This window comes from Lactuca saligna, chromosome 7 (assembly GCF_052625555.1).
Source record: "Lactuca saligna cultivar CGN05327 chromosome 7, ASM5262555v1, whole genome shotgun sequence".
Lineage (NCBI taxonomy): Eukaryota > Viridiplantae > Streptophyta > Magnoliopsida > Asterales > Asteraceae > Lactuca > Lactuca saligna.
Window position 1 is genome coordinate 35094907 of NC_136423.1, and position 16063 is coordinate 35110969.

Below are 16063 nucleotides of genomic sequence, written 5' to 3' on the forward strand. Positions count from 1 at the left end.
TTCCACGACTACTCTTTGAGCGTTTTGTACAAAAGTTCCCTGTCTATTAGATGGTGGTGGTGGTGGTGAGAGGGGTGCTAGATCAAGCATATATCTCATAGATATCCTATACATATTTTTTATACTACAAATTAGGAAAGCTGATGTTTGTAATTTTCTTTTCCTTATTTTACGTCTACTATTGTACTATATATTATAAATGATATATCCTCTACATATGTAGTAAATTTTATAAAATCCAACATTATATATATACATATATATATATATATATATATATATATATATATATATATATATATATATATATATATATATATATATATATATATACGGAAAAGTGAATATACCCTTAAGGGTATATAAGCTTAGGTACCAAAACTCATAATAATACGTCGTTTTGTTTGATATATTCATTATAATATTTTTAAATTTTCGCTATTATCTTTCTCTTACATCACATCTTTTTGTCGAACACTTACTAGGCTATATATATTATTGTTGAAAATGACAATTATGTAAGAGGAAGATAAATATGAAATTTATAAAAATCTTTGAAATAATTCAAGTTATAAGTTGAATTATAAGAACATTGGACAATTACAATGTCTATATTTGATACCAAACGATGTAATATGGTGAGTTTGGGTATCTAAGCTTATATACCCTTAAGGGTATATTCACTTTTCCCATATATATATATATATATATATATATATATATATATATATATATATATATATATATATATATATATATATATATATATATTAGTTTCCTTTGAGTGTGAGATACCAACTTTCAATCTTACATATGTGTAATTCTCAATAAATTGTTATAGATCATCTCTAGTTATATATATATATATATATATATATATATATATATATATATATATATATATATATATATATATATATAACCCATTTGATGTGGTTTCAAATTTGTATTAGTTGCCCTTGAATATGAGATACCAAGTTTCATTCTTACATATAGTATTTAGTTGCCTTTGTTTTGTAGTAGGAATCCTAAAATTAGGAAAACTATAACCGGGTGACTTCAAAATCCGTTCATGAACTAATTGTTCTCGTTTTGTCCTGGTTAGTTGTTTTCTAGTCTTTTTAATTTACCCCGTCGTTCCAAAAAAAAAACCTATTTGATGTGGTAATTATGCAACATTTAATGATCCAAACATATAAACATTTAAATTGGGTAATTTCTTATTCAAACAAGCCAAACCACCGGGATTCCTTAATGTATACAAATTTGATAAGGTTGTTACTAAATTCCAGTTTTATGAATTCACATCATATACAAATATTGAAATTGATCATTATTTGTTGCCAATTATTAGCGATAATTATACATCTGGAGTTAGATATCATTATCTCTTAGTATATTCTTATCATGTATACTTAACTTTAGGGATTACTATTTTTAATTTTATTGAATTATCTGTAATTGTATTATATATACTAAATGAAAGCCCTCTCCATAGTTATGTCGAGAGTTATAAACATTACATGGTATTAGCCATATTTTGATCCCTCTTTTTCAAACTGTCTTCTTCTTCTTCTTTCATGGCAGTTGGTGACAATCACCCCTCCCTTTCCCTCAATACTCTCCTCCATTTTCTTATTATTAAACATGCTTCCTCCAATTATCTGTTGTGGAGGAACCGGATTCTCCCGTTACTCTCTTTTCAAAAACTAACAGAACATAGATGGGACCCTAACTGCCCCTCCACACACTATTACACCAATGACATCAAGCGAGGTTGCATCTCTTGCACCTATTCCAAATTTTGATTTCATTAAATGGCAAGAAAATGATCAGAAAGCTCTTCTTATTGTTCAATCTTCTCTCACTGAAGAAGCAATGGCCGAAGTTCTTTGGTTACCTACAGCCTTTGATGTGCGGACGACTCTTGAAAACGCTTATAGCCAAGACTATGTTGAGCGTGTTCAGACTCTAAGGGACTCTCTTTGACAATTAAAGAAAGGCACCTATTTTGTGGCTGGATTTGGTCAAAAATTTAAGTGTATTTGTAATCCGTTATCAACAATTGGCCATCTGGTAGATGATTATGATAAAAGCCACGGGTTCTTGTGTGGTCTTGGATCTTCTTTTGATCATTTTCGATTTCATAACAAGTTGTTAAAACTCGTCCTTCATTCAAAGGTCTACTCTCTCAAGCTAAGGGGCATGAATTATTCATTTAGTCCATGTCACCCTTGCCTCCTCCACAGGCAACCTTTATCTTAACTCAAAAAAGTAGGGGTTCTTCGAATGGAAGAGGAAATCATAGTGGTCGAAACCATAGGGGTGGATATAATGGTGGCAGAGGAAGGGGATGTAGGTCTCCTCACTGTTAGCTTTATAGAAAGGACGAGCAATATGCAAATCAATGCCTAAATTTACAATCATTTGCTACTCAATCACATGTTGCTGATGTAAACTTAACATCCACTTTTCATGCAACTTATTCACATACGACTCCAGACTGGTATGTTAATTCCGGTGCCACCTCTCACATGACTTCATCTACTTCAAATGTTCATGGTGCCAAGACTTACAACGGGGATGATTTTGTTGGTTTCGGTAATGGTAATACTTTACCTATAACTCATATTGGTCATTCCACACTTCATAACATTCCTTTATCATATGTTCTTGTTATTCCCCATCTTACCAAAAATTTTATTTCCATTAGTAAACTTACCAATGATCACCATGTTGATATCTTATTTTCAAAATCCTTATTTTTTTTTTACTTCATAATCATCTCACCAAGGAGATTCTAGATTGAGGAAGGCTTTATCAAGGTCTTTATATAAGGGTTTATCAAGGTCTTTACATTCTAGAGCAAGGTCAAACAACATTTTTATCCAAGTTATCCAAATCTAGGCCTCATGCTTCTTTTGACGTTTGGCACAAACATTTGGGTAATGTTTCTTTTGATATTATTTCCTCTTTGTCTAGGTTAGGTCATTTATTACCAACGTAGTATTTGTTCTTTTTGTCAGCTTTCTAAAAGAAAACATTTACCCTTTTCTATAAATCCTAAGCGCTCTATGCATATGCTTAATCTTGTTCATTGTGATTTATGGGGACCAGCTCCCATTATGTATACTAATGGTTATCTTTATTACATAATTTTTATGGATGATTATTCTAGATTTACCAGGTTCTATCCGTAAAAATCTAAATTTGATGTTTTCGAGACTATTAAAACATTTATAAGTTTTGTTTAAACTCAATTCTCCACAAAACTGTAACACTCGAATCTAGGTATGAAATTATTTCTGATTTAGTATAATTTTTTTTTCACCATGGCGTGGTGAAGCCTCACCGTGACGTAGCGATGAGCTTTTGGGCCACAAGAGTTTAATGAGCCACCACGACGTGGTAAAGGGATACCATGATGTGGTGGTGGTTGTTGTAGAAAACCCTAAAGTTTAGGGGTCGTTCCCCTATTTAAACTCGTTAACCTCTCATTGCCTCCTTCCCATCAGCCTCCATCTCTCCAAATCGTCAATTGTAAACACTAGATACATCGTGTGAGTTTTTGGCCTCAAAGTGTGTGTGTTTGGTGCTTGGGAAGGAAGAAAGTGGTGGAAGATCTTATTAAGAGCCCAAAGCAATGTAGGTCCAAGAGTTTATCTTCCTCAAGAATATCAAGAAGGTATAAAAGTCTTCATCTTGATAAGTTAGTTGATAGATCTATGGACTTTGCCTATTTTTCTCTATGCCTTGTTGTTTTAAAAGGTTGAACTTCATAAAGTTTGCAACTTTATGAATCTTTAGGCCATTTGGAGCATTTGACTCTTTGGATCTAAATTAGATTTGAGTTTTGAGGCCATGCATGGAATCTTGGCATTTTTACCCTATTTTAGCCTAATAAGAGCTCAAGACATGCATGTTTGAAAAAACACTGATTTTTTATGATGTGTTTGGTGTTGGAGACTCTTTTGGAGCTTTTAGACAAGTAACTTTATGAGTTGAGTGATTATTGCTTAAGCCATGTAGTGTTTTGGACATTAAAGTTGAGATCTATACACTTTGGAGGGTTATATTGGATATAATTTTAAACTTTATCCATCTAGACCCTATTATGGACCAGATCTGAGTTGGAGACCCTTTAGAATCGATGAAAATGACTGAATGTGTTAAGCTACTAAAAACCCTGTTAACAAGATGCGGTAAGGCCACCACGACGTGGTGGCGGGGCTGGTCGCAACTATTTTGTTGTTTTCGACACCATGTCATGGTAAAGGGTTACCACGACGTAGCTATTAGATGAGTTTACTCTTCTTGACTTTTGACCGTTTGACCCAGTTTGACCTAAGGGGATATTTTGGATTATGTTGAGAATTGGTCTTTTGATGGTTAGGTGTCAGCTAGACTGAGATTCGGAGTCGGGGCCTCATCAGCTTTTGTCTAGTTATGAGGTGAGTTTTCCTCGTTGTACTTGCGGGTCAAAGGCACCAAGCCCGACCTATTGTATTATATATACTATTATGTGATAACATGTTATCATGTTGTAGTGATCTGTTAGATCGGTATCCTGGTATATAGGATGATGCTATGCGTAGTGATTTGTAAGATCTATCTTATTGTTTGTTGACTGGTTATATGTATGTGTATCTATTATATATATGTCAACATGTTGTGTGTTCTTGGGTTGAGGCGGACCAGTGTAAATTGAAGGCCAAGAGACCCAGGGCGTTCCGGATAGATTGCAGGCTTGAGAGGTGTACCGGTCAAGCTGAAGGCCCAAAGAATGGTCCAGATAGGCTGAAGGCCCGATGAGGCGTTCCAGTCACGCTGAAGGTTCTATGAGCATTCCAGATAGTCTGTAGGCCGTTGCGGTGTTCTAATTAGGTTGAAGGCTCTGTATGCATGTTGTTGTTTGTTATGTGTATGTGGTGGTACTTTAGGGGAAACTTGTTATGCTTCGTGCTTACAATTTTGGTTTATGGTTTCTAGTACATCAGAGGACTGTGGCAAGGCGAAGGCATGACCGTACACATCCTTGGTTTTGTCAATCTACTGGATCTTGGGAGATTGATTTTAAATAATGTTTTGGAAAAATGGTTTTGTAAACACTTTCATTATTAAATGGGTGTTTCGAAAAGTTTAAAATTTGTTGAAATTTTTGGGATGTTACAAGTTGGTATCAGAGCCTTGGTTTGAGTGAATTAGAGGAACACTCGTGTGAATCCAGTCTCAAACTAAGGAAAAAGGTTTTAAAAATGATTTCCAAAGCTGTTTTGAAAGTAACCAAAAGAGGATGTGATGTGTACGATCAGCTGGAGCCAGTAAGTAGACCCCAAGTTACCACACTATTATTTGATGTTATGTTATGTTTGAACAACCTGCTAGTGATAGGCTAGGGATCTTCAGGAATTGCATGATAGAATTGTCTGATTATATGATGCCTGATAGCCTAGGCTTCTTTCTTATATGAAATTGACATCATTACCCGAGATGCTGGAGTTTAGAGATCCAGAATTTCGTATAAGGACTTGCCTGATTTTATTGTGTCTTAGTGCCAGTCAAATCTTCTGCTCGAATACTGCTTGCTTTGTGCTTTGTGAGACTCATATTGATGTGAGCTAAATATCAAATGAATACATTAAGTTACATGCTTTGGAGGTTAAATAACCATAGAGTGAAGGATTTCTCCCTATTGCGCAACTCTTATTTGAGTCTAACCATTTTAGGGTTGGGTCCTTTAGTCAAAAGTTTATTTAAGTTTTGTTGCATGTAATTCTATTCATCAAGTGGTTAGTTGAGACTGATTGGAGTCCTTGAACAGCTGATCGCAGAGGAGGTGGGGAAATCCTAGGAGAGTCTAGGAAGTATTTTAGTGCGGTTGTTTCGCTGTTGAGCAGGTATCAGAGTATTCTATGAGTAGTTCTTAGAGGATCTAAGATGATACTTGAGGAAAGTATGGATAGGTGTAGAAGGTAATATTGGGCTTGTACTACTAGAAGCACGTGATCCATACTCGAATCAAGGAGAGTTTCAGGGAAACTAAGGGTTGGTCAGGGAAGATAGCATGGTTTGATACCATGATTCATGGCAGTGGTTCTATATCGGTCGATCTTTTCGTTATGGTTGCTCATGCATGAGGATGGTTCTGGAAAATTTTTTGGTCCTCAGTGGTGATGTTAGTTTGGGTTGAATGGTGTAGGCCTAGATGAGTATGTTGGTTTGGGGGGTCTCGAGGATTTTGATTGAGGTCATGCATTGAGTCGTGAGACTCAAGAAATGAATGATTATTATGACCGGATTGGGGATTACAGCTGTAATTAAGTGGTTAATTAATGGATTGGAATGTCGCTATCTGTAGCGAGGATTATGCCCTTTCAGTTTTCCAAGTTCGGAGGAGGAGTAAGCAGGCTTATGAATTTTAGAGTTAGGATGTAAGCCCAACATGGGGCCAGTTAACAACATGCCAGTGTGGGAGTGCACATGAGGATTGATGTGGTATGGATGCTTAGTGATGTGATCAAGGGTTTGTGTTCTTTAGATATAGGTAGTTTATGTACCGGTTGACTGTCAGGATTGCAGGAGAAGAATGGATGGTTTGGACAATAATTTGGTGGTTTGCTTATGTTGTTGTAGGAATTCCTTAATGCTACGTAGTTATGATTGGAAAGTTTCAAGAGTTCTTCAGTTGAAATTCAGAATTCTCTTAGGATTTGTCTGATCCGTATCTGGAAGATCATCTTGCGTGTGTTATACATCCCAAGGTCAGGGATGGTTGTATATGGTTGAACCAGTTTGAGATAAAGTCTAGTTTAAACACTAGTGGTAGGTAGTTCGAACCATAAGTGGGGGAGAACTAGGTATTTTACTTGGAGGGATCATCGATCAGTTCGAGTTCGTAATGTTAGAACGGTGGCTCATAGGGATTTGTGGTGTAGGTATATGGAATCTCAGTTCAGGATTTGATCAGGGCAGGGGTATATAGTAAGTGGCAATAAGATGGATGTGTCCAGGAGTTACACTTTTTGTCTCTGAGTATGAAGTAGTTTGCAAGGAGCTCGTTGTAGTCATTGTTTCCTTTCAGAATGCCAATGAATAAATGAGGAGCTGCTAGGATCACTTAGGCTGAGTATTGGTTGCAAAGGAAATTTGTCACCTCGTTCTATGGATTTCTAATTATAGTCTAGCTTGGGCGGAAGTCAATTAGGAAATTAGTTTTAGAGTTGGGTACGTCCAGATCTACATGGGTTTTGGTTCATTAGATTTGAGGTCAAGGCGTCCTCGATCATTGGTCATTTCATTTATTATTCAACGGGGATTCCTAGAAGTTTCAAATTTTGACATTTGAAGTTCAATAGATGTATCAACCTATCATCAAGTTCAGTATGTTTTATGTTCCTTTGGTCTCTGGGTATGTTTACCCTCAATGGTGGTGTGGAATTTTGGTTCATAGCAGGATCAGGTTTTGGTAACATTTAGGATCAGCAAGGAAGTCTTCTCGAGCTAGTTGTGTATTAGTGGAATTTGTTCAGTCTCAATAAAATATGGGATCATGTTTTGATCGTTCATGAGGATGTTTTCTGTTAATGATTAAAGTTCATCATTTTGTAGGGACTCTGGTATTTTGCCCCTTTATGGATGACGTTATGGTCCTTAAGGGAGTGCATTGTGGTAAATTTATTATATGCCTGAGAGGGGTATATATGGGCGGGTCAAGATATCAATGAAGCGCTTCGTTCAGATTATATGCATGGTTCTTTTTGGGTTATAGCCCATGAATTGGATCAAGAGTACGACCGTTTATCCTATTCTCTGGTTGTGTGCAATCTAGATTTCGTAGGGTTTTGCATTGGTAGCAGGTTGTTTTGTGAAAGGAATTATGCGTGGTAAAAGGAGGTGGCACAGTTGCACTTGGATAACATTGAGAGGTACATTGATTAAGTCCTTGTAACGCGGTGGAATGAGGTTGAGTATCTTTAGACCCCCGTGGGGCTGCTTGTGAGTTTCCAGGTGAATGTTGGAATGTCGAGAAGGTCAGTGTAATACTGATAGCATTCCAGACATAGGCTGCGGGCCCAATGATCATGATTCCTGATTTCTTCTGCTTATGTTACTCTCGGTGTTGGTGCATTTATGGAAGTTAAGAGACCCACAATTCCATTGTTTTGAATAAAGGGAACAATTAAGGGTTGTTGGGAGTGTCAGCCGTATATCAGAAAGTCTCTGCAGAATGTTTTCATTATAAATCCCGTTTGTTTGCAAGCTGTTATTAGGGGCTTGTTTATGAAGGTTGGGAATCAGTTATGAAGTCTCAAATCATAAAGTCTTCGTGAATGTCTCGAGTGATTTTCCAGGTAAGGGTACACTAGAGTTGATAAGGATTGGAGGAAAATGTGAAAATTATGGATTTCTCATATTTGCTCATGGGAACAGTGGTTGAAAATGGCGTGTCAAGGACTCAAGGGTTTATTACAGGCCTTTGGTACATATTATGGATTTGGAATTGGTGGAAATTCGCGATTGATGTGTTTTGGTTCTTTCCCGCGGTAGTGGTCATACTCAGGGAAAGGGGTGGATTCAACAAATGGATGAATGTCAGTCCTGGAATATGGGTTCAGAAATTTAGATCTTATGGGTTTCTAGTCTCAGGATGCATATTGATAGAGTTGATTTGGTGTTTGTAGCCTTAAGATTCCCCGACTTTAGATCTTTGGCGTCGCTTATGCCTATTTGCAGTGATTATCTAGCTGAGGCTTGTGTTTAGAGCTGCATTATTTTCGGATGAAGGGTTCGACAATAGAGAATGGCCAGGAGTCCTGATGCGCCAGTGGAATCAGCAAAGTAAGTCAGGGTCGGAAAGGGTTCCGTATGGTTCAGATTGCAAGAGATATCATATTATCTGCGTTCTGAGAGGTTTGCTTGCTTAACAGGTGGTTAAGGTAATGGATGTTTGACTGTTGGGAAGGTTGTGATGGTTCTCCAGTGAAGAAACTTATCAAGTCAAGGATGGTATAGGTAGTCAGCCGCCTGATTGATCCGACTTTTAGTTCAGATGGGGTTCTGGGGAGGACCGTCTAAGTGATCGAGGTGGAGATATGGAAATACTACCATGGGTTAGTTATTGCAACATAATTCGAGGACGAAGTCTGATTTAACTGGGGGAGAATTGTAAAACTTTATTCCAGGTATGAAATTATTTCCAATTTAGTATAATTTATTTTTGGCCACGGTTTGGTGAAGCCTTACCACGACATGGCAATGAGCTTTGGGCTACGTGAGTTTAATAAACCACCACGACATGGTAAAGGGATACCACGACGTGGTGGCAGCTATTGGAAAAAACCCTAAAATTTAGGGGCTGAGACCCTATTTAAACTCCCCAACCTCTCATAGCATCCATCCTATCAGCCTCCATCTCTCCAAATCGTCCCTGCAAACCCTAGATCCCTTGTGTGAGTTTTTGGCCTCAAAGTGTCCGTGTTTGGTGCTTGTGAAGGAAGAAGGTGGTGAAAGATCTTATTCGGAGCCTAAAGAAATGTAGGTCCAGGAGTCTATCTTGCTCAAGCATCTCAAGAAGGTATAAAAGTCTTCATCTTGATGAGTTAGTATATAGATCTATGGATTTTTCCCATTTTTATCTATGCCTTGTTGTTTTGAAATTTTAAACTTCATTAAGGTTTGCAACTTTATGAATCTCCACGCTATTTGGAGCATTTGACTCTTTGGATCTGAATTAGATTTGAGTATTGAGGCCATGCATGAAATTTTGGACTTTTTGCCCTATTTTTGGCCAAATAAGAGTTCAAGACATGCATTGGACATGCATGTCTGAAAAAGCACCTAATTTTTATGATGTGTTTGGTGTTGGAGACTCTTTTGGAGCTTTTGGACAATTAACTTTATGGGTTGAGTGATTATTGCTTAATCCAAGTAGTGTTTTGGACCTTAAAGTTGAGATTTATACACTTTAGAGGGTTCTATTGGATAAATTTGGAAACTTTATCCATCTAGACCATATTACGGACAAGATCTGAGTTGGATACCCTTTAGAATCGAAGAAAATGGTTGAATGTGTTAAGTTGCAGAAAACCCTATTACCATGACATGGTAAGGCCTCCACGATGTGGTGGCGGGGCTAGTCGCGACTATTTTATCGTTTTCGACACCACATCGTGGTAAAGGACTGTGGATTATGTTGAGAATTGGTCTTTTAATGGTTAGGTGTTGGTTAGAGTTGAGATTCAGAGTCAGGACCTCATTAGCTTTTATCAAGTTGTGAGGTGAGTTTTCCTCACTATACTTACGAGTCGAACGCACCAAGGCAGGCCCATTGGATTAGATGTCCTGTTATGTGATAGTATGTTATCGTGTTGTAGTGATCTGTTAGAGCGGTATCCTGGTATATAGGATGATGCTATGCTTAGTGATCTGTAACATCTATCTGATTGTTTGTTGATTGGTTATATGTATGTGTATCTGTTATGTATATGTCGACATGTTGTGTGTGGTTGGGTTGTGGCGGACCAGTGTAGACTGAAGGCCAAGAGACCCATAGTGTCCCGGATAGACTGTAGGCCTGAAAGGCGTACTAGTCCGGCCGAAGGCCCAGAGAACGATCCAGATATGTTAAAGGCCCGGTAAGGCGTTCCAATCATGTTGAATGTTCTGTAAGCGTTCCAGATATTTTGTAGGCTGGTGTTGCATTCCAGTTAGGCCGAAGGCTCCGTATGCATGCTGTTGTTTGTTATGTGTATGTGGTGGTACCTTGGGGAAAACTCGCTAAGTTTCATGCTTACAGTTTTGGTTTATGGTTTCCAATACTTTAGAGGGTCGTGACAAGGCGAAGGCGTGACCGTACACATCCTTAGTTTTTCAACTGACTGGATCTTAGGAGACTTTGATTTTTAAATAATGTTTTGGAAACAATGGTTTTGTATACACTTTTATTATTAAATGGTTGTTTCAAAAAGTTTAAAATTTGTTGAAAATTTTGAGATGTTACAAAAACCTAAATTGTTCCAAAGTGATGGTGGCACAAAGTTTCTCAACAACCGGGTTCGTACTCTCTTTCTTGAGAATGGCACTCATCATCATGTTTATGTGCCTACACACCTTAATAAAACGGTCGAGCTGAAAGAAAACATCGTCATATTACTAAAACAGGCCTTGCTATGCTTTTCAATGGCCATGCTCCTGCTTCTTTTTGGGTTGATGCTTTCATGTCGGTAACATATATTATTAATCTTTTACCCACTACGGTTCTCAATTATAAGTCCCCTTATAAGCTCATGTTTGGATCTTCTCAAAACTATGATACTTTTTGGGTGTTTGATTTTCAGGTGTTTCCTTATTTATACATGATATAAACTAAATAAACCATAGGTTTTTAAATATTCTTGGCAAATACCAACCACTAAAAATAGTTTTTATAACTTGTTTCATTTGAAATTTTCAGTGCCATGCATTTCCAAAGAGTTTTTTTTTTTTTTTTTTTTTGCAAAATAGGTTGCTTTTTAAACTAAGTTGTAGAAGTATGTTTGTTTGAAAAAGCTTTTTAAAAGTAGGCTAGGTTTTAAATTGACCCATATTTCTAACATTTCTAACTTCTATTTCTAACTATCTAAGACTAGGTAGGAAACTCTCTTTATTTTTTGTGGGTCACAACACTTTTTTTTATTTTTTTATTTTCCTTTCATTCACTTAAACCAAAAAAATGGGTGGGAAACTTCCCTCATTATTTTTTTATTTTAATTTTTTAAAATATGTTTTCTATAAATATTATACTTATTTTATAGAGAATTAAAAACCATGAGTTTTGAAGTTTTCAAAATAATAAAGGAGGTAAAAAAAAACTTGAAGGACTAAAATTATGACACAAGAAGGTTATATATATATATATATATATATATATATATATATATATATATATATATATATATATATATATATATATATATATATATATATATATATACTAGCAGTCTACCCGCGCAAAGCGGCGGGGCATGTAAGTTCTTTCGGTGATATGTTTCATTTACAAAAATGTTATGTTCCAAAAGAAAGTAAATGTCAAAGACAATATATTCAAACTGTGGTGTTATTTGTTACATGATACATCAAATAACTGATAAAGAGAAACCTGTCAAAGCGGCACAAAATATAAAATGTTTAAGCCGTTCAAACAAAAATAATAAAATTATATAAAAATACACAAAATATGAAAATGTGTAATAGCACATGACTAATTATACATTATTAATTGTGCAACACTTCTTTATACACCACATTTGTTGTATAAACTCCATCACCTTTTAATTGTTCGTTAAGCTTCACTAATACTTTTGTATTGCAGGTCTATTTTCTTCGTTAATGACTTTTGGTGTTGCATTTAGTTCTTAAGTTATCTAATTTTTGGTCCAATCAATTGTTTATTGCAGATGAACTCTGAGACCTACCTTCAACTATTACTGTCTTCTGTTTTTACCAGATAGTGAATTTGTGGTAGGAAGATATTATGGAAGCAACATCTATAATGTTTTACCCATTCACTTATTTCCTAGCTAGATAGATGGAATTAAAAGCCTCTATAGTTGTGAGTTAGGTTAGATATCAAATTTGGATTTGACATTAAAGGGTTGTTTTTTTCATTAAGATCTGATATGTGTGCATATTTTCTTGGTTTTGAATTTGGTGAAAAAACTATCTTTTAGTGGAGTGCATGCTTATTTTCTTTTACGGATACTCGTGGAGTTTGCATAAGTAAGCCTTGTTCCATAAGTGGAGAAACTCCTTCAAGTTTAATTTTAAAACTATGTATGATGTAAGTAGTGGAAGACTTTTGTGGGGTGAAGTGGGGCAAGGGTAAAACCGTCAATAAGTAGAGAAACTCCTTCAAGCACGAGAGTAGACTATTCCAACCAATCATAACATTCTAGATTACACTTTACGACACTATGTATGATGTAAGAATTAAATAACAAAAAAAGTATCAAAACATAAAAATTAAATAACTAAAAAATATCAAAACATAAAAATTAAATAACTAAAAAAATATCAAAACATAAAAATTAAAGGATACAAAAGCATCAAGTGCCACACAAACTGCAGCATCTAGCAGCCAAGGCATATTTGCTTTAATTTTCTCCCACTCTCTACTTCTTGCAAGAATGCTGCATTCAAATCATAAATTATACATCAACAAAACTTCTGAGAGTGTATAATATTAAGGGATCTAGACAGAAATCGACACCTTCCAACATAAACTGCATTGGCAATGAGAGAAAAGATGAACATGAGAGGATTCAAACCCTGTATTGTATCAATTACACATATTTTTTTTCAAGATATTGCATGATGCTATCTTTTTTAAAATTAAAAATATCATGACAGACTTACCTCAACACTGCGTCTTTTGATCTGGGGACAATTAATTACACCAATTATGTTAGAAGTTTTATTATATATTGCAATGAAAATATGATTTCGATGAAGAAGCATGAGGAGTTACATTTAAGGAGATTTGAGAGATCCTTCCACCCACGTATATAGCAGCCATCATCCAGCCTAGCCATTGCCCATACACAGCTTGACTTCCACCACCATCCTGTCAGTGTCAAACACTAATTTCATCAACACCAAAATTACTTATATGTATATATATATATATATATATATATATATATATATATATATATATATATAATCATAAGTTTTCATCCACCAACGAGCTAATAAGTAAAATAAGCAGTGGTCATACTTGTAGAAGCTTCATGTGAGCATACACTTGCATCAAACCCTTTGTGCGTGAAGGAAAGTTGAGTGAAGTAGCCAAAAATGCTCCATAACCAACCTGACATAAGCAGCTGATCAGCTCATATATCATGGATCGATATAGGCTTTTTAGCAACAACTAATCAATCAGCAGATACAAGAAATCAATCAAGCTTTTAGAAAAACTTACAGAGCGGGGTATTGGCCTAGGCTGGGAAGTAGTCTTTGCAGGTATCTCAGGAGATGTCTCATCTTCTGAAGAATGATCATCATCTTCATCAGTAGCAGTAGCCATAGCCATAGCTGAGGTTGGACCACTTGTTATTGTCCACAAAACCTCTGTTTGGTGGAGTTGAACTTCCAGCCAATGATCTTGCTGACCTGCAAATAGATATTACAGTAGTTTCATCAGATTAAACAAAGAGTACTGGAGAATTTTGGTCATAAAGGAGTAATTAAATAAAGCATAAAGACAGACATGTAATAGTAGTCACGTCGTTGAGATGGGGATGATCTGATGGCATGACTTTGAGAATTTGTAATTAAAGGTTTCTTGGCTTCTTCCACCTGAAAACCATCATCGATATTGAAAATTTAACCTAATTGCAGAATCAATATCTAGCAGTTAAGGTTTACCTCTGGAATTGTAGCAATGGAATCAGCTTTTCGGGACTATGCAAATTGAGGAAGTCGTCATCGAGTAGAGATAAGGAGGAGGGGTGGTGATGATGATTGCTTGGGTCTATCTGGAAGCAAATCACTCTAACTATTATGCTTACAACATTTCAATCTGAAAAGCAGTATGGAAAAGTTGGTAATGGTAATATTGTAATCCCCTTATAAAAATTGTGTATTTTGTGTGTGTATATGTGTGTGAGAGAGATACAGAGAGAGAGAGAGAGAGAGAGAGAGTTGGAGACCTGCAAGATTTATACAGAAGGATGACACTTCTTTAAGGTTTTCAACCATGTTTCTATAGCTTTACCAAGATTCAGACCTGCAAGAGGACATTTCCACAAACAGTTGTTGGGCATGCCTAAAGGGGTACGAATCACACCCACCAAGAAACTCCCAAGAGTCAATTTGCTACTTGTCTCTCCTTTTCACCCCCAACTCTTTCTTTTATATGAATCACAACCACCAAGAAGCTTGCAGCACACCCACCCTTTTTTGATCAAGCACCAGGTATGATGTGAAGAAAAAAAATACAACCTAGGAACAGGCTCAAGTCCTTGTTGTCTGTCTTTGTTTTTAGTAGCAAGAAGAATAAAGATGAATGTTTAGGGCTTTTCTCATTTGTTTGTTCCATATTTGAAATACTATGATCGATGAAAAAAAACAATTAAATCAGATATAAATGAAGTAATCATCCCAAAAACCAAGCAATCTGATTCTGTTTTGATCAGGAAAAAGGGAATAGAGCCATGAGGATTAACTCACCACAAGTTATGAGTTAGACTCTCGTTTCTTTGCTTATTATATCAACGACCTGTGGCAACTACCAGTTAGCAATTATGCTCATATTTGATATAAAATTTAACAAAAGCAATGATTTGTGTGAAATTCAACGATCTAACCAAACAGAGTTGGGTGTGGAGTTCGATTCAGAGACTCCTAAGACATTCACTATATCTTCAATATCAGATTTCTTCTCACCGAGGATCTAACCTTACAACCTTACAGAGGTCGAGACTTATGGTGAATGGTGACTGTATCCACCGGCTAGAGAGGTAGAAAGGGTTAAGAGAATTTGTAAAGAAGGATAGTGACAGCCTCGAGTTGTTGTAGTTTTGTGGTTTCTCGAGAGGATTTGTAGAGATGGGTGAGATATGAGGGATGATTTGCTGGAATCGAATATATTTGAGCTTGAAGTTAGGCAAATTAAAAGGAAATTTATACGAATAGTTAGACCGAGAGTGAGAAGGTGAGTCGTGAGGGATCGACCTTATCGGTTTTCATTTCACTACGTAAACGTTTGAAACTTCAAATTTGAACTACATAATACGTTGACACTTCCACAATATAGGGTGTGTATTTGAAATTCAAAGGTTTGATTTTAACGGAAAACTATTAAAATTTAATACTATTATTTTATTGATGTTAGTTTGTATCTTCAGCTTAAATATTTGGACGTCTTAAAAAAATATTATTATTATATTCAAATCTATTTTTAGAAAATGTAAGATTTCTTTTATAAGATAGTAAAGATATATATATATATATATATATATATATATATATATATATATATATATATATATATATATATATAGAGAGAGAGAGAGAGAGTCAAGAT

The 16063-nt window shown here is 35.9% G+C and overlaps 1 protein-coding gene across 7 annotated transcripts; it reads right to left on the reverse strand.

Annotated features, from left to right (window-relative positions):
- Positions 1-12875: 12875 nt before the first annotated feature.
- Positions 12876-15743, reverse strand: LOC145007614 (uncharacterized). Of its 7 annotated transcripts, none has more exons than XM_078966528.1 (11): positions 15345-15743; positions 15208-15256; positions 14688-15006; positions 14404-14557; positions 14246-14334; positions 13958-14148; positions 13754-13846; positions 13505-13600; positions 13393-13413; positions 13247-13305; positions 12876-13166 (listed from the first exon to the last, which is right to left on the reverse strand). In XM_078966528.1, exons 5-11 carry the CDS (start codon positions 14289-14291, stop codon positions 13040-13042), a joined length of 633 nt encoding a protein of 210 aa, XP_078822654.1. In that variant the 5' UTR covers positions 14292-14334; positions 14404-14557; positions 14688-15006; positions 15208-15256; positions 15345-15743; the 3' UTR covers positions 12876-13039. The 7 variants fall into 7 exon arrangements, with proteins under 7 accessions (XP_078822654.1, XP_078822652.1, XP_078822650.1 ...); XM_078966526.1 differs by having other exon boundaries at positions 14688-15010; XM_078966524.1 differs by having other exon boundaries at positions 14688-15086.
- Between the last annotated feature and the right edge of the window lie 320 nt (positions 15744-16063).